Source organism: Protobothrops mucrosquamatus, unplaced genomic scaffold (genome assembly GCF_001527695.2).
Source record: "Protobothrops mucrosquamatus isolate PMUCROS unplaced genomic scaffold, P.Mucros_1.0 scaffold529, whole genome shotgun sequence".
Lineage (NCBI taxonomy): Eukaryota > Metazoa > Chordata > Lepidosauria > Squamata > Viperidae > Protobothrops > Protobothrops mucrosquamatus.
The window spans coordinates 103,477-124,987 of NW_015386836.1; the positions used below are offsets into that span (position 1 = coordinate 103,477).

A 21,511-nucleotide genomic window follows, 5' to 3' on the forward strand; every position below is an offset into this window, starting at 1 on the left:
TTTTTTACATATATATATATTGCACCTACTTATGTAGAATTATATTTTGTGGAGTTAGGGATATTAATATAAGGTTACTTTTAGTTGAATAGTATCCTGGGATTAGGTTTGGGAAGTCCGGGTGGGGGGGGGTTTAATTGTGATGTACTTGTGATGTGTTTTTTTTTATGTTGAAAACAATAAAAAAAATTTAAATATATAAAAAAAAGACATCGATCCACAGAAGTGTAGCAGAGTTGGGGTGAGAATGGGGCCAGCTGAGAGGTTTTGCAGGAGCCCTGCCAATTATGCAGGAAGATGAGGAACTCCGGCAGCTGCCATGGGTCTGGTAGCAGGGCGTGGCGCGGAGGAGGGAAGAAAAAGGAGGAGAAAGCCGATAGAAGGGAAGAAGAGAGAAGGCTTGGTGGAGCTTGCCATGCTGAGCCAGCTGTTCGAAGAGAGAGTAAGAAGCTGGGGGTTTTGTGTTTGCTTTTTTTGCTTCGTAATAGGCAAGCCAGACGAAAGGGGGAGGGATAGAGGGTGAGAGTAGTTGCTGGAACGTTTGCTTGAAGCAGGCCAGGCAGAGAGAGAGAGAGTGGGAGTAGCTTGCTGGAGCTGTTGCTTGAAGCAGGCCAGGCAGAGAGAGAGAGAGAGAGAGAGAGAGAGAGAGAGAGAGGGTGAGAGGAGCTATTTGCTTGAAGTAGACCAGGCAGAGAGAGAGAGTGAGGGGTGGGGAAAGGTGAAGTTTTATTGTTTCCACGAAGAGAGGGAGAGAGGGTAGTTTGGGGAGTTTTAATTCCTTTCCCTCATTGGAGTAAGTTAGGCAGAGGGAAAGTTAGGAAAGAGTTTGACATACGTCTTTTAGTGGGAGGTAAGGGGTTTTTTTCTTTATAGGATCAGCTGGGGGAGATAAAAAGGGATTACAGAGTGAGGTCAGAGAGGGGCAAGGAGAGCGGAAAAGGGAGGCCTCTGCCAGCGCCAGAGACGGATTGCCATCGTTCTAGGCAAGTTGTTGCCATCAAAGACATATTAACATTGTCCTGGGCAAGTTGTTGCCACCAGAGACTGGCTACCATTGTTTTAGGCAAGTTGCTGTCACCAGAGACTGACCGCCATCGTTCTAGGCAAGTTGCCATCACCAGAGGCTGATTAACATTGTTCTGGGCAAGTCGTTGTCATTAGAGATTGAATACCATCTTCCCTATAAGTTCTTATTGCCTGAGATCAACCACCATCATCCCACGTGAATCACCATTGAGAGCGACCATCACTGCCCCATGTGCGTGGCTGCCGATCGTGACTGAATACCACCGTCTTATGTGCCCTATTAGGCAGAGGCACCAATGTGAGATACCTCCTTGGGCTGGTGGCCACTTGGAGGGGAGGTCGGAAGGGCCTGACTTAAGTGATCCCTATGGGGGTGGTGCTACAGAAGCAATCAATCAATCAGATTCCAAACTCTCCACCATGGCCAAAACCAAAGACCTGTCCAAGGATGTCAGGGACAAGACTGTAGACCTAACAAAAGGCTGGAATGGGCTACAAGACTATTGCCAAACAGCTTGGTGAGAAGTGACAACAGTTGGTGCGATTATTCACAAATGGAAGAAACACAAAATAAACTGTCAATCTCCCTCAGTCTGGGGCTCCATACAAGATCTCACCTCGTGGAGTTTCAATGATCATGAAAACGGTGAGGAATCAGCCCAGAACTACATGGGAGGATCTTGTCAATGATCTCAAGGTAGCTGGGACCATAGTCACCAAGAAAACAATTGGTAACACACTATGCCGTGAAGGACTGAAATCCTGCAGCACCCGCAAGGTCCCCCTGCTCAAGAAAGTCCATGTACAGGCCTGTCTGAAGTTTGCCAATGAACATCGGAATGATTCAGAGGAGAACTGGGTGAAAGTGTTGTGGTCAGATGAGACCAAAATCAAGCTCTTTGGCATCAACTCAACTCGCTGTGTTTGGAGGAGGAATTCTGCCTATGACCCCAAGAACACCATCCCCACCGTCAAACATGGAGGTGGAAACATTATGCTTTGGGGGTGTTTTTCTGCTAGGGGGACAGGGCAACTTCACTGCATCAAAGGGATGATGGACGTGGACAGGGCCTTGTACCGTCAAATCTTGGGTGAGAACCTCCTTCCCTCAGCCAGGGCATTGAAAATGGGTCATGGATGGGTATTCCAGCATGGGAATGACCTAAAACACTTGGCCAAGGCAACAAAGGAGTGGCTCAAGAAGAAGCACATTACAGTCTTGGAGTGGCCTAGCCATTCTCCAGACTTTAACCCCAAACAAAATCTGTGAAGGGAGCTGAAGGTTAGAGCTGCCAAATGTCAGCCTTGAAACCTTAACAACTTGGAGAGGATCTGCAAAATCCTTCCTAAGATGTGTGCAAACCTGGTGGCCAACTACAAGAAACGTCTGACCTCTGTGATTGCCAACAAGGGTTTTGCCACCAAGTACTGAGTCACGTTTTGCAAAGCGGTCAAATACTTACTTCACTCATTAAAATGCAAATCAGTTTATAACTTTTTTGAAAGGAGTTTTTCTGGATTTTTTTTGTTGTTATTCTGTCTCTCACTGTTAAAATAAACGTACCATTAAAATTATAGACTGATCATTTCTTTGTCAGTGGGCAAACGTCCAAAATCAGCAGGGAATCAAATAATTTTTTCCCTCACTGTAATGCTCTCATTTTCCCCATGACAACTGTCATCAGGAGAAGTGGGTTGGGCTGAGTGAGAAAGACTGCCCCCAAATCACTCAGCCAGCTTTCATGCCTAATTGACAGCATAAAATATAATCTGAACATATGGCATAGCATACCTTTTTCATCCTTTTATTCGGAGAATGCTCAGTTATGTCGGATTTCTTTTTGGCAGACTTCATAGTGTCCTTGCAGCAAAATATGTTCTGGAATAAAAACATTGTTAGCTCATAAAGATGCTGCCATGTTTGGCAATAATATCAGTGACATTCTCGCCTGATCCTTAGGATTCTGTGGTTTTGATGTCCACTTTTAGCCGCTTTTATCACCAGGTAATGATAATTTAGAAAGTATGCTAGCAGAGTAAATGCATGATCAAAGCATTAAAAAAACACCTGTCAATAATTGTGGCATAAATTTTCCATTGCCTCAAACTACAAAAAAATAAAAGGTCTGGTGCTAACCTGTTGTCTGCATAGCTTTAAAAACTCTCTTCAGTAGAAACATCTTTGTTGAAATAAGCAGCTACAAGCCAGCAACACAAGTTCTCAAGGAGCCCCTAAGCAGTGTTTCTCAACCTTGACAATTTTAAGGCACGTGGACTTCAACTCCCAGAATTCCACAGCCAGCATTGCTGGCTGTGGAATTCTGGGAATTGAAGTCCACATGCCTTAAAATTGTCAAGGTTGAGAAACACAGCTTAAAGATTGTCTTTAAAAACGCTGAAAGGCACCTCCAAACCATTGGTCCTACTGACAGCCTCCCCTTCTTACATTCAATTAAATATCATTTAATGGCGGACAAGCAACCTCAAGACATGCAATTTATATGAGATTATACAACTTATTTCAAAGGGCTTGAATCCCTGCCTTCCCGCTAAATTAATTTTATTTACTCCAACTTCCCTCCACTCCAAAAGTTCACTTGCCGCTTTCAAGCTCAAGCAGAAATTCTTGTACGCTTTTAACTAAGCCGTGTCCCTGTGACTTTTGATCCACGGTTCTACCTTAGCTTGTTCAATGAGATCAAGTATTCTGGGTTATTAAGCAAACCGTGGTTTTAATCAAGACATGTGGCTTGCACAGGAGTCCTTTCTTCAATCTGCGAAGTCAGTGATTGGTGGTTGGGATTTTAGTCTTGTTCCGGATGCTCAAAAGGATCTTCGCGCTCATCGGTGGAGGAAACCCGGCAACTTCGGGACTCTCCTTCCCTTCTTCTTATTCAAATGCTTCGAGGCATATTATGTCGGACCTCCTTCCCTTGCCCACAAATTACTTAGATAATTAGGGGTCCTCCGGCAGTTCTATTTAACTCCCTTCGCTGAAACGAAGTAGATTCCGCCCGGAACGAGGAGGATCTCAACAAGGTCCTTGCAGTTTGAAATCCCTTTCATGCTGGGCGCTCTTACCTTTCAAGCACGGAGCTGGGAGCGTCGGAGAAAACGATGCTTTCTCACCGCAGGTCCGGCAAAGACTGCGGTATCCGCAGCACAGCGTTGACATCATCCCGTTCGGTTTCTTGGCGAAGACAAATCGAAACCTACTCCGGAAACGAAAGTAATCCACAATACCGAGAGCTTTCCGTTTCCCGAAAAGCAGCGCGCTCGCTCCCTTCGAGAGCGAGTTTCGTTTCCGACAGCTAATTTGAATCATTTTCTGAGAACTTGCGGGGAAGGGGGAAAAAAAAACGAAACCGAAAAAGCACTTTTTTTCCCCCCTTTTGGAGACCTCAACTCCAACAATATTCCTTTCTCTCAAAAGGATTAGCAATAAACGACCTCATTCTTTGCTTTGCGCGTGTTTAGTGTTTTTTAAAGTATTTGAAAAACGGCTAAAGGTAAATAAACCAAATGATTAAGTATTAAGAAATATGAAAATAATAAAGTAGCAATTTGCTTAGTCCACTATGAATTCTTAAAGAGGCATAATTCGTATTTTAGTTACGGTACTCCATCGGCTCTCCTGCTTTTCAAGAGCGACCCTGTAAATTTAGCGGTTCTTTATCCAGAGTAAAGCTGGCTTTTCAAGAGCTGCGATCAGAATAGGAGAATAACAGAGTTGGAAGGGACCTTGGAGGTCTTTTAGTCCAGCATCCTGCTCAGGCAGGAAACTCTAGGCCTTTTCAGACAAATGGCTGTCCAATCTCTTAAAAACCTCCAGTGTTGGAACAATCACAATTTATGATTGTTCCACTGAAAGGTCCAGATTGCCCATCCATAACATAGCTTTGTGGTCCCATGTGGTCCTGTTCCAAAACATTCATCTTTTCAGCATCAGATTTGAAACAAATCCACCAAACTTTTGGAGGAACTTCTGCTCCACCCCCCGATCTATGAATTCATATTGCTTTACCTTATTTATTTTATTTATTTATTAAATTTATATACCGCCCTATCTCCCTTACGGGACTCAGGGCGGTGAACAGGCGATACTAAAAACCACGATAATAAATAAATAGTTTCTGTTCTAAAATTGAATTAAATAATAGGCCTGTTCTAAAAACACACCCATACAAAAACCCCCACTGAAACATAATCAAACTACGCCAGGCCGGCCGCACGGAATAGATGGGCCTTCAGGGATCGGCAAAAAAGGCGCAGGTCCGCAACTTCTATTTCAGACATGTCAAACACAAGGCCCAGGGGCCGGATGCGGCCCGCAAAGTGGTTTCATGTGGCCTGTGAAGCCATCCTGGAAACAGTGAGGGAATGGCCCCCTCTGCCTTGACCCTGGCCCAGGCCGCCCGGGAGCCAATGTACAATTTTGTGGCGGCCATCTATGCTGAAACGCATTCAGTCTTAGCTCCACAAGGCCGTCTGGAAACAGTGAGGAACCAGACCCTGCCATGTCGGCCCCACCCCCTGGGTGCATGCTGGGAAGGTGTCACCCTTTGTGAGGAATGAAGAAATGCACCATCGCCTGGAAGTGGCCAGCAAATGGCCCTCGCCTACTTCATATATCCGGCTTGATGGGCTCTGGGGGAATCCAAAAAGAAATGTGATGCCGCCCAGGCCCTAGCCTGCCTGGTTTTGGCAGACAGCAGGGCGCTCTCCTCACAGCGCCAAGAGGCTGAGCTGGGTGGTGCGAATCCCAAAAAAGCGCGAGGCTGCCCAGCTCCCAGCCTGCCCAGCAGCAGCCTTGAGGAGGAAATAAGTGCAGCTGGGCACCCCCTTGGGAAAGTGGGGCTGCGCTTGGTGCCGCAGGTGCTCGAGAGCCAGGCTGGGCATTTGACCTCTTCTGTCCAGGGCTCCCGGCAGCCCGCACCACTATCCAGCCCACCCCCTGCATGGCCTGAGAGGAACAATGAGGCTCCTCCAGTGGACTGTGCCTTGGCACTTGCCCTGGTCCCACTCCCTTCTACCAGAGACCCTCAGATCTGTCCCACTCCTGCCCAGGCCCCCACAGGCACCCTTGACACGAACAATGTAGAGCTGGGCACGCCCACCCAGGAGGCCACACCCATTCCATCCACACCCACCCAGTAGGCCGCACCCACCCTGACCACCCCCACCCCCCGAGGGCAATCGCAATGCTGATGCGGTCCTCAATGAAATTGAGTTTGACACCTCTGTTCTATTTGAAAAAGATTTCCTTTGCTGAGAGAGCTCATCTTATTCTAGACCAGATATGTCAAACTCAAGGCCTGGGGGCCGGATGCGGCCTGCAAAGTGGTTTCATGTGGCCCGCGAAGCCATCCTGGAAACAGTGAGGGAACGGACCCCGCTGCCTTGGCCCTGGCCCAGGCCAGCCAGGAGGGAGCCAATGTACAATGTTGTGGTGGCTATCTATGCTGAAACACATTCAGTCTTAGCTCCATAAGGCCGTCTGGAAACAGCGAGGAACCAGTCCCTGCCGCATCGGCCCCACCCCCTGGGTGCATGCTGGGGAGGTGTCACCCTTTGTGAGGAATGAAGAAATGCACCATCACCTGGAAGTGGCCAGCAAATGGCCCTCGCCTACTTCACATCATCATCATCATCATCATCATCATCATCATCATCATCATCATCATCATAAAGTTGGAAGGGACCTTGGAGGTCATCTAGTCCAACCCCCTGCTCAAACACATCCACGTTCCACAGTCCATGCATTTGCTTAGTGGAAACACATACCACGTCCCATATGGAGGTCGCACATGTGTACAGAAAAAGAAGTTCTATCCAGGGGGAAGGGGTGTTGTGTCCTGAGCCTGCGTTCGTTGCTGAGGTCCCGGGCTTCTGCAAGCTGCCCGGGACCAGACTGAGTGGCGCCAGCATAGCGTGCACGCGCGAGGCGCAAAAGCCCGCCGCTCCGTTGTTGCCTTTTTGCCCGGGGATCCGGTCTTTAAGAAAGGAGGCCTGCGAGCCTCATTGTTATTGAGAGCAAGCAGAAGGAGGAATAAAGAGCTGTTGAGAATACCCTGTGTGATCTTCATTTGCCACCGCTATCAGGACTTAACAATAACCTTTTGCTGGCATAAGTTCTATCTTTATTTTTGTGTTTCCTCTGCTTGCGGTTATGTCTAACTTCTGTTGACCTACTTATAGGTACCACAACAACTATCTTGCATATGCCAAAGCTCCTACTGTTAAAAATTCAAGTTACTCCAGTTTATAATTGTTAAACTCACTCCTTAAATTTTAGCTAAGATTATTAAGACTAAATGTCATTAAGCAATTTCTGTTATATATATTTTTACCTCTTACACTACCATTAGAAAATCCACCAATAATCTTTCTTTGTGCCACAGGAAAGTTGTCAAGAAAACACCCCCCCCCCCATCTTGTTTCATGGTAAAGTAAAAATATGGCATTTGGGACAGGGCAAATTACATGGGCATACTTTTATGTCATCCCACAAACCAGAGGCACTTAAACTGGGTGCATGGGTGTGCTCCTTTTAGCTCTAGTGAGCATTTTGGCATGTATACACACACAGAGAACAACTTTACAAATGCACATTTGTAGGACACTTCTTTGTTTCTAATACATGATTCTTTTCTAAGGGACAGCATAAAACATCAACAGGAAAATACTTTTCTTTTTCACCTTTCCAAGCCTGATGTGTGTCAAATGACTAAGATCATAATTTCCAAAAATCCAGCTTTATTCGGTTTTGTGGTGGCTGGAAATGATAGATGTTGCAGCCCAACATCCTTGAAAGGAAAAGATGGAGCAGGTGTAGGGGGAGAGGAACATGTCTCCAATTATTCAGTATTCATGGAAAAAACAAATTCTGCAGTTGAATCTAGTGTTTCAAATTGATTTTATCTAGAATATTTTTTTTGTCCACAGCTTTAGACAGCCAGCTTTGGGGCAGATAATTCCATATAAGTAAATATGCAGTGTGCCATTTTGTCACTATTAGAATTTAGCTGGTTAGGTTTCTTGGAATGCAGCCTTCAATCTGGATTTCAGCTGGCCATTCACTGTATCGATTCTTACTATTGTCAGAATGAATTATCTGTTTAAAAAGATACATACAAATTGTAATTCAATGTATGGCTTCATAATACATTACAAAAGGAATTTTTTCTATTATTTGATAAACAAAGGATGTGGAATGGGATTAAAACACACCACAAAATGTATCTTTTTGACAAATACATTAAATCAAATTCCCATATTAAGTGTATTTGGAGAGACAGAATCCCAGCACAAGACAGGTTTTTGCACACAGATTTTTCAATTACTGATTTGTTCAAAACAAAACAAAATAAGAACCCAATTCTGCTCTTCTAAGGAATATCATCGTTAATCCCAGCCACAGAGGAAAAAAGAGAACACTTGTAACCAGGGCCTAAGCGTTGGATGAGATCATCCAGCCCTCAGAGTTGCTGTCAGTTTATCATTCTGTCTTATAGCCTGAGTTAAGTAAAACTCAATGGCTGTTAAGCAAATAGATACGGATTAATTAAAAATCCACTTTTAACAACATTGGCTCATCTATCACATGCAAAAATCATAGGATTGTACTCTTATTTGGGAAATTAAATTATTCATTTAAATAATTCTTACCTTTTCCTTTTGTATATTTTCTGGTAGTTTAAAACCTTTTGCAGCTAAAAAGACCCAACCTGACCTAAATTTCAAATTCCGTATTTCCTTACTTCCCAATTCTGCTATTGCTTTTTTACCATCCTCTTTTAACCTGCAAGAAATAAGAGAAAAACTTGAAAGTGATCCTTTTGTGATTCAAAAGGAAAATCAACAGTTATTATGACCTAATCCTGCTAATATACAATGGCAGAGCCACTTTCTGATTATCTAGGGCCAGAAAGAAGTTGTAGGATAGCGTTCCCAAAACTGGCTCCCTCCGGTGCTTGTTATAGTTGAGAGTTTCATGGTAGCAACATGTATGGAGGAAACCTAGCTTGGAAATCCTGCTCAAATATTAGAATCTATAATCCATGATCAGATCTCCAGGAGACCTTAAGATTCAAGAAACATTAAGTCATGAAGCTCAAGTTCTTCATTCTTTTAACTCCTTCCTTCAAACTTGTGCAAATGAGCAAAATTATAAAGGATATAACAAAAATATACAAGAAATAATTTGGAATATTAACACTTTTTACATAATGAAATAACATTATTAATAACATTGCCCAATTAAAATACTGCAGTTGGTAGCCTTGTAGCAAACGGAGATGTAGTATATGTATTAGTAAATATCTCTATGGAATTTACCATGTAATATCAAAAATGGGAAGTCTTAGATATCCATTTGAAGCAATGGCTTTGGAGTAAAAGGCAGTGTTTAAAAGATTTCCTAATTGTGTCATAGAAAGAAGCTTCTAATTATGACAGAAAATCCATAGCAATGTGTATTTGGCAAAACTGAAGAGTAGAACTGATCATAAATTGATAATTGTTGTGTATTTGTAGGTTTGCAAGACTGAATAGAAGTCTAAATCTGCTTACTTACTTTGTACTTCCATCATCGTGGGTCACGATAAAGATTAGAGATTTCTGTGGAGCTTTGTTAATAAAATCAGTCATCGGTATAGAGAATTCTGTTGGTGGGAAAAAAAATCCCTTAGAGAAATATGTTATAAGTGAAACGTTTTCCTATCAAAGCCTCAATTGTATTTCATCCTGAGAAGTGAGATCCAAGCTACTACATCTCAGTTTTCACAGATGGGAGGGCAATCTCCCCTTTCCAGTCCTGCTCCAGATAATTTGGAGACTCTCTAAATCAAGGATGGGTGAGAGGCCTTGTTTTCATATATTTTCAGTACGAACAACAAAAATAAAAAAGACAAAAGATGCATAATTATGGCTTAATATAGCCCCAAGCCTTTTCTATTTACATCCCGACGCTGGATCTAATTCCATGACTCACAAATCTGTGATGGGATATCACAATCCATGTTTTCTCATTGCTCCTCCCTTTCCTCCCCCAAAATGCTTACACTAATTTATTATTTATTTATAAATCATATTTATATGGTTACCCATCTCAGAGAATGTGATTCTGGGCAGCATACAAAAAACAATAGAATAACAATATTAAAATGTAATACCATTAAGAATATTGATATTATTTTAAAAGGCTAGGCAAGAACATAGGTTAGAACAGTGGTTCTCAACCTTTTTAATGCCGCGACCCCAACCGGTCGTAAGTCGAGGACTAAACCGGTCGTAAGTCGAGGACTAAACCGGTCGTAAGTCAAGGACTAAACCGGTCGTAAGTCGAGGACTACCCAACCGGTCGTAAGTCGAGGACTTTCCCTGCCCGGGAGCGCTGCGCATGCGTGGTTCCGCCCCCTGCGCCGGCCGAGGCGTAGCTGGCAAGCGGCAGAGACGGAGCAGGCTGACCACCAGCTGGCCCAGCTCAAGGGAGGTAAGGCACCTGCTGGAAAAGGGGGAAAAAAATGGCGGACAGCCTTGCTTGGCAACCCCCATGAAATGGTCGATCGACCCCAAATGGGGTCGCGACCCATAGGTTGAAAACCGCTGGGTTAGAAGCTACCTCAGCCAAATCACTCTTCCCTTGAGAACCCTCTATTGTGAGCTGACATATACATGAACTTTAGTGTACTGTAGTGTAAACCATAAAAATAGGCAGGTTACAGTTTTAAAACCCACATCAACCCAAAGTTATTCAGACCCTTAGCCATGTCCACATGTGTCATATTGCTCCACCTCACTTTGAAATATTCAGTTAACCCAAAATAATATATGTGGCCTTTATCCACATGGGTGTTTCCAGGGAATCAAAATTCAAGATGATGGGCAAAATTGAATCCTTGCTTTTTAAAATCATGTTTGCATACATAACTGTTAATGAGGGCAGAGGTTTTGATCATGGCGTCATACCCCTTGACATGTTTTACCTTCCCCACCACTCCTGGCCACCCCTGGCTACCAAAATGTTCCCTATCCTGTTGTAAACAATGTGAGTAATTTAAAATAACAACAACAATATTGATAGATTCCATTCCATGAAAAAATAGGAACATTTCATCCAATTCTTTTACACTGAAGGCAAAGGAGCAAGAGAGGAAACACTTTCTAAAATAGAATTTTAGTTAACCATCCAAACAACTACCAGATAAATTTAGAATTAGTTTAAACAATCTGCTCAAAATCATTGCAATATTCTACCCTTCCTGTTCCTCACTTCTCTCTCTTCCAACATTTTGAGACTGATATCTGCCTGGTAGAAAATAATGTTTTTGTACTCTATTAAAAATGACCATAATATTTTTAATGGCTAGTTGTGCTATATTATCATAAAATAATTCTCATGTCTTTTTCACAAATAGACAGCCCAACCACACAGAGATGTGGGCAATGGCTAGCATATTTACCATCAACATGTTTACAAACTGGGTTGTGAAATTAGTTTATTTCCACTTAGAATACTTGAACTCTGGCCAGTTTTACATCTGTATTGTTGGAAACAACCATACTGATTGCTGATTGTACCTGATCTATTAATCTCTTTCCTATATAGAAAAAATAGTTTACAAGTAAATGATGATGATGTCATTTGGTTCCTCTGAGAAGTCCCATAAATGAAGCAGGTTAGCTATATGGTCAGGAAACACTCCAAATCAAATATCCATGATCCTAACCAAAAGTGCATGGTTGCAGACGTAATACATGTTACATATGTCGTTACAGATGTACTTGATCACAGAGATACTGAACTCATAAGCTGATACTGAACATGAGCTAAGCTTCTTACCTCCTTGCCACATGTCAAAATAATTTGCAGCAACAACTTTTCCAGTCTTATCTAAGAGAAACAATACGTATATGTATTGAAAACTGGTGAGACATATATAGAATAGAAAACTATTTTAGTGTTACATTCATAAAGCTGCAAACCAAATATTAAGTTTCTTTATATGGGCTGGTAGGGAGCCTTAATAAAATGTTGTTCAATTCCTATGTTTGCAAAATATTGATTTTGCTCATCTTCCACTTGGTTCTAACAGTGAAAAAAATCCACTGATTTATACAATCTGACTAGAATGCATATGACACTGTTATTATTTATAAAATATAAGCCCTGTTTTGATGAACAAACTTTTAAGGACAGCTGACAATAAGCAGTACAATCATCAGAAAAAGAGGTATAAATTTTTATATGTCCAAAATCCATGCAACATAAATAAAACAATTTATAATAACATTTTAAGAATGAGGCAATCTGCTCAGACATCATCCCAATACACAACGCACATATAATTACAGAGGAGACAAGCACGTAAAATGACAAAATGTGCCTCATGCTGTTACAATGACCTACTCATCTTTTTGCACTTATGTCATGATGTCACAGCTAAGTATATAAGGGGTAGCGTTTGCACTACAATATATGTTTTGTCATATGTTCCCTGTCCCTTATTCTTAAATGGATCCCTGTATTATAGCGCACATTTTAGAAAGCTGAATAAGTCTCTATAAAGCCACTTAATTACAGAAGCAAGGTTTTTGACTGGGACCTCTTGCACTTCTATTATACAGTAATTGGAATTGGGATTTCCATCCATAAGTGAAGTAGTTGTAAAGCAAGATGTCACATAACAGAATCACTTAATTACGGCAATCTCAGCATACTCGTTGTCACTGAATGAAGATCACCGGTCATTAAAATTATGACTTCCTCACAACTCCCTGCTAGCTTCCAACAACCAAAGTAAATGAAGAAGCCAGCATGAAGCTGCAGGTCCCAGGTGGCTCACAAGCAGACTAGTGGGCAGGTAAGTGACTGGGTGAGGGAAATTGTGTGGATGGCTAGGATAATGCGAACACTGTGGTGGTGGCTGCTGTTGGGTGGGGAAGGGTATGTATGGGTGCACTGGTGGCTAGTATGGCACACGCGCATCAGGACTGGAAGTGGCTACTACCAGATAAGAGATGATGTATGAGAGTGTGTGGGTGGCCAGAGCAGCATAGCATGGCACAAACATGGCTGGAGGTGGATGCTGCCAAGTGAGGAAGCTCATGCAGGGTCCATTTGTGGCTGTCAAGGTGCCGTGAATGCATGGCAAAACTGGCTGCTACCAGGTGGGTGAGGGTGCATAAGGGTGCACTAGTTGCCAGTGAGAAGCAAGGGTGATGGGGCTTGGGTAGCTGCCACTGGGTGAGGGAAAATTACCAAAGCAATTTTCAACCTTCTCTACGAGTTTCCCCATTGGTTTTGCTTGTGGGAAGCCAGCAGAGAAGATTGCAAATGGCAATAATGTGACCACAGAATGCTGCAACCATCATAAGTGTGAGTTGCTTACCAAGTACCCAGATCACAATCATGTGACCTCAGGGGTGCTGGGACAGCTGGAGCTTCAGAATGGATGTAATTGCCACTCGTTCAGCACTTTGAATGGTGACTGAACATGTGATCATTATATATATAAAATATCATTTTAGCCATTGTCTATTCACTGCAGGATGAAGGCCTCTTCCAGCCAAAACAGTCCTGAGCTTTGTTTTGCCAATTGGGCCCACAGTTCTTGCTGATGCCATTGATCCATCTTTTTTTTTTGTTTTAAGAAATGTTTTATTGTATTATTGTATGTTTTAAAGTATTTCTTTTCCTTCAGACACTTTTTAATCTTATGGCTGGCCCAGCATGTATTCTTTCTTTGTTCCCACCAGCTGTCTTATTAAAGTTCAAGGAAACAGATTATTCTTTGTTTCTTGGCATCTTGCCAATTTCTGAGTCAGTGTTATTAATGTTCTATGTTCTAGTTCTCCACTAGGTGTCAGTGGTTGTTTGTTTTCCAGCTTTCTCACACAAAAATTATTATTATTTTTATAGTTTCATCAAAACCCTTTAAAGTATAATCTTAACAGTTTTTTTATTTCTAGGTTTATCCAGACTGTAGTATTTTAACTTTGATTTCAATATATTTCTTTCCCCCTTAAAGGTTAATTTGCTGCTTCCATCTATGGGGGAGTGGGGGTGTAGTCCCCTTCCTTCACTTTTGGAGGTTTTCTTATTTTAGAGATCTTTCCCAAGTTACAGAGTAGAGGAGAAAAGACCGATACTCTCACCAGTTCTAAGCACGCTGTTCACTGTTGTTTCGTGCTCTTGTACTTCTTGGGTAGATGCTGGTGTGCTGCTAGCCTTTTTCCTGTCAGGTTAGAGGGCTTCCCCCAGATCAAAGGGAATGACCGCCGTTGTTCCGTGATCATCGGGGCACCCCTCTTTCTTTGTTGCCTCTCTGGGGCGACTTCAGACCCATTTAGGGTCCCCCGGCAGGACGAAATCAGCCGTGGGGTGTGAAGCTCTACAATCCCATGGCTGTGGGATATGACGCAAAAACCGGAAGTCCTGATCCATCTTGTTTTAGGTCTCCTTTGTGGATGCTTTTTATCAAGTGAGATCCATTCTATGACTGCCTTGGTCCACCTGCCATCAGTTCTTCTTGCTATGTGACCAGCCCATTTCCATTTCTTTTACTCGCTTGATGATATCATATACTTTCATTTATTCTCTAATCCACATGCAGATCTTTCTATCTTGTCTTGTAATGCCGAGCATGTATCTTTCCATGAGTCTTTGCACCATTCATAGCTTTTGTATCAATTGTGTTCATGTTTCACCAGCATATGTTAGAGTAGGTAGCACACACTGATCAAAAACTTTTCAGGCATGAGGTTGTTCTTGATTTTGATTGTAATTGTAAAATACAAACCAAATTTAAAATAAGTAGAGACAAGCAGTAAAAAGAGAAAGGAAAAGACTATAAAAAAGAGAAAAGAATATAATAAAGAGAAAAGAAATATATAAACAAATAATTTCTAACCTTCATCTCAAGTATAAACAAATATAACTCTTCCATTGCTGTAAAGTTTCAAACATTTATCTCTTTATCCCATATCCCACCTCTTGTAACAAATCCATAAAACATCATCTTTTCAGTCCTGGTAATAGCAGAAAGCTCAAAAAGGGTAGCTAGAAGTAACAACATATCTGTCAGCCCCCAATAACCAAGAAAGACATGTAGAATTACTTCTGAACAGTTTCCTTTATTGTTCCTCACCTATAGACAGAAATTGTGCCAAATTCAAACAACTATTTGCACCACTATAGATATACTCAGAGAATCAATAGGGGGGAGCCTTCTTAACTCTTTCTCCTGACCAAACTATGTATATTTTACTGTCTTTTTGCCTTCTGGAAGGCAAAAATTGTTCATTCTAATATTGTCATAGGATTTGGTTTCTCTTTCATTTCTTCTTTGTCTATTGCAAAACGTTCTTCCAAGCTTTAAAAAGCCTTTTTGTAAATCCAGTAGAAAAAAATTACCCAGGTCATTTTGTGTGTGTGTCATTTGTATTTTCTTTTTACATTTTAAACCTCAGCCAGTATTTTTATAGATCATTGCCTTGGCCTGTCAGTTGTGAATCCCTTTTTGATATATTCTCTATCTTATCAGAAAAAGATTGTTCTACAACTGACATTTCTTCAATAACATTTTTTGGACAAAGTCTATCCATAGAAGCAGACATCATTACTGACGTTGATATTGTGGCTACTATTTTCTCATTCCATTCTTTAAAAGTCTCCACTGGTTTCTTGATTTTTGCTATAGTACTTGGCTCTGCTTTTGAAAAGCCATCATCAAGTCACTATACCTCCCTTAGAAGCCCTAGCATTTTTTTTTCAAAAAAGAAAAAGGAACATATAGATATTTATTTAATGATATCTGTCAGTGAAAGATATTTCTCTTCTTTCTAAAATTCCTTTGCACGTCTTACATCTCCTTTACAAAGTTGGGAGCTTGGGAACTGAAGAAAACATATGCTAATGACAGTTTGCATGGAATTGGTTAGTTCCTGAGTTATAGGTTTTTTACTTACAATCTACAATGGCAATATTTATTCCTCTTCCAGCATTTCCTTCTTGTTTACTTAAGAGTCTGAAATTGAAATAAATATAAGGTATCACTATAGGACAGACCTTTTCCTATATTATCAATTATAAGAAGTTAATTGTTGTGTGACTTCGTATTTTATAATTATTTTAATAGAGTGATGGAAGCTTCAGAGTCACATGAATTTAAAGAAAGGCTTTGCCCTGAAAGGCTTATCTAGATGAAATTCTCATATTTTTTTTAAGCTATGGTTTAATAATCCTTGGTGATTTATAGGAATCATATAGCTTTACCTCCGATCTCGTCCTTTCTGGAGAGCTGGGCTCTTATCTTCCAGAATTTATAGTGAAAATAGCTACTGAGTGTCAAAGTATCTCAGTTATTTGGAATGTCAACATGGCCTTAAATACTTACAGTTTATCTTCAAAACAGATTTTGGGAAATCTCTCCTTCCCACCTCCACTGACTATGCGATAAGCATAATTCCCAGGCAAACATGGAGACCAGTGGTCACATTTCTGTCTTTTGGGGGCTGGCACTATAATAAAGAACAGAGAAGTAATCTTTGAGTCTATGCATTCGCAATTGAATCTTAATAGCTACAGTATAAACAGGAAATTAATTTGTTTAAGCAATACCTGTTTATTTTATTTTCATTATTGTAGATCTTTTTTGAAAAGCCTCATTGGTCAAGATCTTGACACTATAGTTATGATTAAATTTTTATTGGTACACTATAACAACTATAACTTAATATGCCAGTGACTGAACAGTTAAAAAAAATCACATAGATTCTAAACATAAAGAATAAATGGACATTTTTAAAATTAAAACCGTAAATAAAGTAGAGATATCATATATTAGGGAATCTCTGGTAACAGAAGATGAAATTGGATCATTTCTCCAGACATTGTTGGAAGACTGTAGGAAATGATGGAAATATATCTACAGAAATATTGCAAGCAGCAGAATAAAGATCAGGACAGGTTTAAACCAAACTGTGCTAGAAAATGTGGAACACAACACAATTTCCAACAGGATAAAAATTCATATCCAATTCATAATGTATCACATTTTGGATACATTATATGAAGGACTACCACAATAAGTCTGTGATGTGAGGAAAGGTTGGGAAACATCAAAGTGAGTGGGTTTGATTATAGTGGTGATTGATACACTGTTAAAGCACCTGAAGAGCTGAATTGGGAACAGGAGAAAGTCTAGTTTAGTAATCTCTAAGAGCTGATACAGATATCATGGCACATAATCTCTCAAAAGGAAGGAGATCTTTGCTTAAAAGAGATTCTATTTCAGTATCTTACTTAACCAAGAGTCTTAATTCATGTTTGTGTGTAATGAAAAGTATCATGGTCTTATTTATCTTATTTATCGGTACAAGCTAGGGAACTTTTATTCCTGTTTCAGACTGTGTTCTGGAGAATATTTTCTCTGTGAAATTGTCTTGTTATTCACAGTATTAATTTTGAATACCTAAAATTGCTGATAGTGTGCCCCAAGCTTTTATTTTATTTTAGTTTTTTCTTGAACATTTTCAGCTGATCAATTAGTATCTTTTTTAACAATGAATGTTTATATTTGTCTATTGGCATTTTAAAAAATAATTTTTCAATTTACAGTTCTATTTATTTTATTCATTTATCTTTTGATCTTCCCAACAAAACAATGTATTTCTCCCAACCGCTATCTACTCTTCTTTTCCTAAATATTTATGTTGTATCTCAACTGCAAAAATCCAGAGGGCTACAGTACAAAATTGGAGCTTTAATTGCACTGTTTCAGCTGTTTTGATTCTTCACTTTAACAAAACAAAGCACTACCTGACACATCAAAAACTAGTAAGAATATAAATTATATTGGGTTCACTAAGATTTATAAGTTTCCCTTTAACAAAATAAAACACTACCTGATAAATAAAAAACTAGCAAGATTATAAATTATATAGTCAAGCTGCAACATCTGTAAATATGTACATCCTGCCTTCATCTTCCATTTCCTGCTGCATGTTGTCCTTGAGAAAATGCAGCCAATGAAGTGTAATGAAGGTGGGCAAGGCTATGTCAATACATCTACTTGCTTTAACTAAACATGAATTGCGTATGTGAGCAGACGATGCTCAAAGATTTCAGAAACCAAAGGAGACAACGAACCTACATTAATCCATAGTCCAGCCATCCAAACTGGGGTAGCATCTAAGAACACACATTCTTTGGCAGATACAGAATGAAAACTCAGTGCATCTTAAACTTATATGTTGGAAATGTGATTACTTACTGTACATTTTTGGCTTTTCTGGAAGTAACTGATTAAATGTTGATGCTAATGGATCTTGAGGTATAAGATATGCCAATAATGTCCCCAAATACCAAGCACAGACAGATGCAAAGATAAAACCTCCAAATTTCATAAAATCTGAAAAAATAGAACAAAACAGGTAAAAAAAACCAAATAAGGCAAGAAGAAAAAAAATCACAATGATTTGATGCATGAATATATTGAATGATATGTAACTTAGTAGATTATTATTGGTATGCTAATTCATAAGCAGATAATGCATAAAATAGCTTAAATTAAAATATATTATTTAACTGACGCAGCTTAATTTAACATAGCTGTATGCAGATTCTGAGTAACCCAATTAGATATGTATTCATTTTATTCACTTTTTCTTCAGTGAATATGTGGATCTAGGCTAAGTCCAAAAAAATACAGAAAAATACTTTTGTGAATAGAGTTGCACTCTTCTTCCTAAATAAAATACTTAGAAAGTTAGTTTTAGTTAATAAAAAGAGAAAATGCCCATTGTTAATAAGGCCTTTTAAGACCAACATTTCCAAGCAGCTGAAATATAAAGTCTTGGAATTGAGCAAGTGGAGCTGGTATTCTCTCCTTTCAGTTAAAGCAGACTTAACATCAAACAGGGCTGTGACAGTAATAAAAAATGGTCAGTTAGGTGTAAAGCAGTAAATTATTCATATCTTTGGAACAGATCATAACTAGGAATAAAGCATGGGAACAACAAAGCTTATACTATAATATGTGAATCATCAAGGTCTTTATTGTTTTTTATTGTTCTGAAAAATCAGAAAACCATGTGATGCCACCAAAATCAACACCTAAAAAATCAACAGACATACATAAAGCTGTTAGTTAAAGAGCAAGGTGTTGTCAAACCCAGTCCAAGATTGGCATACAACAATCCAGACAAAGTTCAGTTCTTTATTTGTTCACACCATATAGACAAAATCTTGCCAGAATAAACCTATACTATTCTAAGCCTGGATGTTTCTAGGCAGTAGTTATCCTAAATCTCTTTTTTGGATCCAGCTCTAGGTTGTGTTGCCTCTTGTCTCAATGTCCTTCTTGGAATGTGATCCCTCCTTCCTGGGAAAAGGCTACTTCATCCTGGTCTATTACACCACCTCCCTCTTCAATCCACCACAAGTACATTTTTGATTTTGATTATTTGCCTTGAGCCATACTGAATGTGATGTCAACTGAAATCCATATGCAGTCTATCTGTCAATCAAGAAATTGTTTTACACATCAAATGAAATGAAATAATATAATATAATATAATAATTTAAAAAGCCAAACAAACCATTTTCAATAAATATACAAACATACAGAGGAATTACCAACTTGGATCTTTGGTTTTATTTTGCATTAATCAAGCCTGGTGCTCATTGCAAGGTTTCTTTGCTTCCAAGAATTTGAGATTTAACAGCGTAACAGATCTGTACACAATGCTTTATTGTGGTACACACCTTTCCCATCAACAGGCTACTCTGGTCTTAATTCCATCCTCCATACAACCTCTACCTTTCTCCAAAAATTCTTGTGCTGGCTGGGATGAAATGTTGCCTCAGTGTGGTTGCTCCTTTTTTGGTAGCTTCCAAGCTCCACTCTTAAGGAGTGTTGCTTCTGAGCACTTTAAAAGCTTGTGGTCCTGGCAGTTATCTGAGAGTCATGTTGCCTGCCTGCTTTCAGTCTTAAGAAATTGCCTCCATCTGGTTGCCATTTTCTTATCGCCTTTTCCTCTATAAACCTGTTAGATCGCGCAGGCAGTAAGATACGAGTCGAGTGACAGTCAGCTCTCGGTTTATTGGCAAGGCATAAAGTAAATCCGGAATGGCATCTGGGCCAGGGGAGCCCTCTTTTATGGGATTCCCCTGGCTCGTAATCACACAATTCCATTGGCTGGTAAGACCCCGTTGCGAATTAGCCAACCAGCAACGGGCATGAAACTGTATGCAGATGGAGAAGGGCAATCACCCTTAATGGGTGATCAGGATGCGCATAGGGATTAAGGGGGGGAATACAAAAGAACACAACACCCCTCCCCTCAAAGTTCTTGCTATCGTCCTTGATGAATAATGGTTACATAGTCCTTCAGATATGTGGGAGGCCGATGCCCTCGCATTGATCGGCGGGGAACTGTGTGACTTGGTTCAGCTCTTGCCTCGGTACTCTTCCCTCTGCGTGGTTGTCCTTGGGCCGCTGCAATGGGTCTCGCTTCTCGAGGTGGTTGACTGACGGGTGGAACCAATGGCCAATACTCGTCCCCGCCATTGTCTCTGGCCCTGCCCGTGTTGTCGGCCACGCTTTCTTGGTGTAACCCAGCGACCCCGATTCGGCCCCTCAGTTGATCAAGGTGGCGCCGCCAAACCCAGTTGTCCTCCACGTGAACTTTGTAGGATCTGGGCCCGGCGATAGAGATGATGGTCGCTTTCACCCACTTCGGCTCCCCCTCCGTAAAACCCCGAGTTACCTTTCTGGATTCCGGTGGCGTGTCCATTTGGTAGCTGGGATGGAGGCGATCCAGGGGTGACCTCAGTCGGCGACCCATGAACATCTCCGCTGGGCTCCGGCCGGTGGCGGCGCAGGGTGTGTTGTGCTGCGCCAGGAGGAACTGTTCGAGCATTTCTCGCCGTGCGCTGGCCCCCATTCTGGTGAGCGCTTCTTTGGTGAGCCTCACCATCCGTTCCGCCCGTCCATTGCTCTGAGGGCTGTAGGGCGCGATCAGCGTGTGACGGATGCCCAAGTTCGCCAGGAACTCTTCCATGTCCTTCGCGGTTAGTTGCGGCCCGTTATCGGACACCAGGACGTCTGGTAATCCGTGGGTCGCAAACAGTCTGTCCAGGGCCTTGATGGTAGCACTTGTTGTGGTGGACGGCATGGGGATCACCTCCAACCACTTTGAGTAGGCATCCACCGTTATTAAATAAGATCGGCCCTCCACGGGGCCGGCAAAGTCAACGTGGAGACGGGACCACGATGCTCGTGGGATCTCCCACTCCAATGGGGTCGCTTTCGGTGGGGCTGAGCGGGATTCCTGGCAAGGCTCACAGGTGGCTACCCACTCCTGTATGTCCTTGTCCAGCTGTGGCCACCACAAATAGCTCCGAGCCAGCGCTTTCATACGCACGATCCCCGGGTGCCCCACGTGTAAGGTATTAATCACCTTTTTCCGTAGGGCTTGT

At 41.3% G+C, this 21,511-nt stretch overlaps 2 protein-coding genes across 3 annotated transcripts in view; both read right to left on the reverse strand.

Moving 5' to 3' along the window:
* The window catches only part of LOC107288319 (interferon-induced GTP-binding protein Mx), a 30,324-nt gene extending 26,130 nt beyond the window's left edge, over positions 1 to 4,194 (reverse strand). For both annotated transcript variants that reach the window (XM_015816927.1, XM_015816926.1), the window contains exons 1-2: positions 4,108 to 4,194; positions 2,819 to 2,905 (exon numbers count right to left, since the gene is read on the reverse strand). In XM_015816927.1, the coding sequence (XP_015672413.1) occupies positions 2,819 to 2,881 (63 nt within the window). In that variant the 5' untranslated portion in view covers positions 2,882 to 2,905; positions 4,108 to 4,194. The remainder of the gene's footprint in view (positions 1 to 2,818; positions 2,906 to 4,107) is intronic.
* Positions 4,195 to 7,765: 3,571 nt separating this feature from the next.
* The window catches only part of FAM3B (family with sequence similarity 3 member B), a 19,846-nt gene continuing 6,100 nt past the window's right edge, over positions 7,766 to 21,511 (reverse strand). Inside the window, exons 2-8 of the mRNA XM_015816928.1 lie at positions 18,303 to 18,440; positions 16,425 to 16,548; positions 15,997 to 16,055; positions 11,870 to 11,920; positions 9,602 to 9,689; positions 8,695 to 8,827; positions 7,766 to 8,140 (exon numbers count right to left, since the gene is read on the reverse strand). Of these exons, the coding sequence (XP_015672414.1) occupies positions 8,048 to 8,140; positions 8,695 to 8,827; positions 9,602 to 9,689; positions 11,870 to 11,920; positions 15,997 to 16,055; positions 16,425 to 16,548; positions 18,303 to 18,440 (686 nt within the window). The 3' untranslated portion in view covers positions 7,766 to 8,047. The remainder of the gene's footprint in view (positions 8,141 to 8,694; positions 8,828 to 9,601; positions 9,690 to 11,869; positions 11,921 to 15,996; positions 16,056 to 16,424; positions 16,549 to 18,302; positions 18,441 to 21,511) is intronic.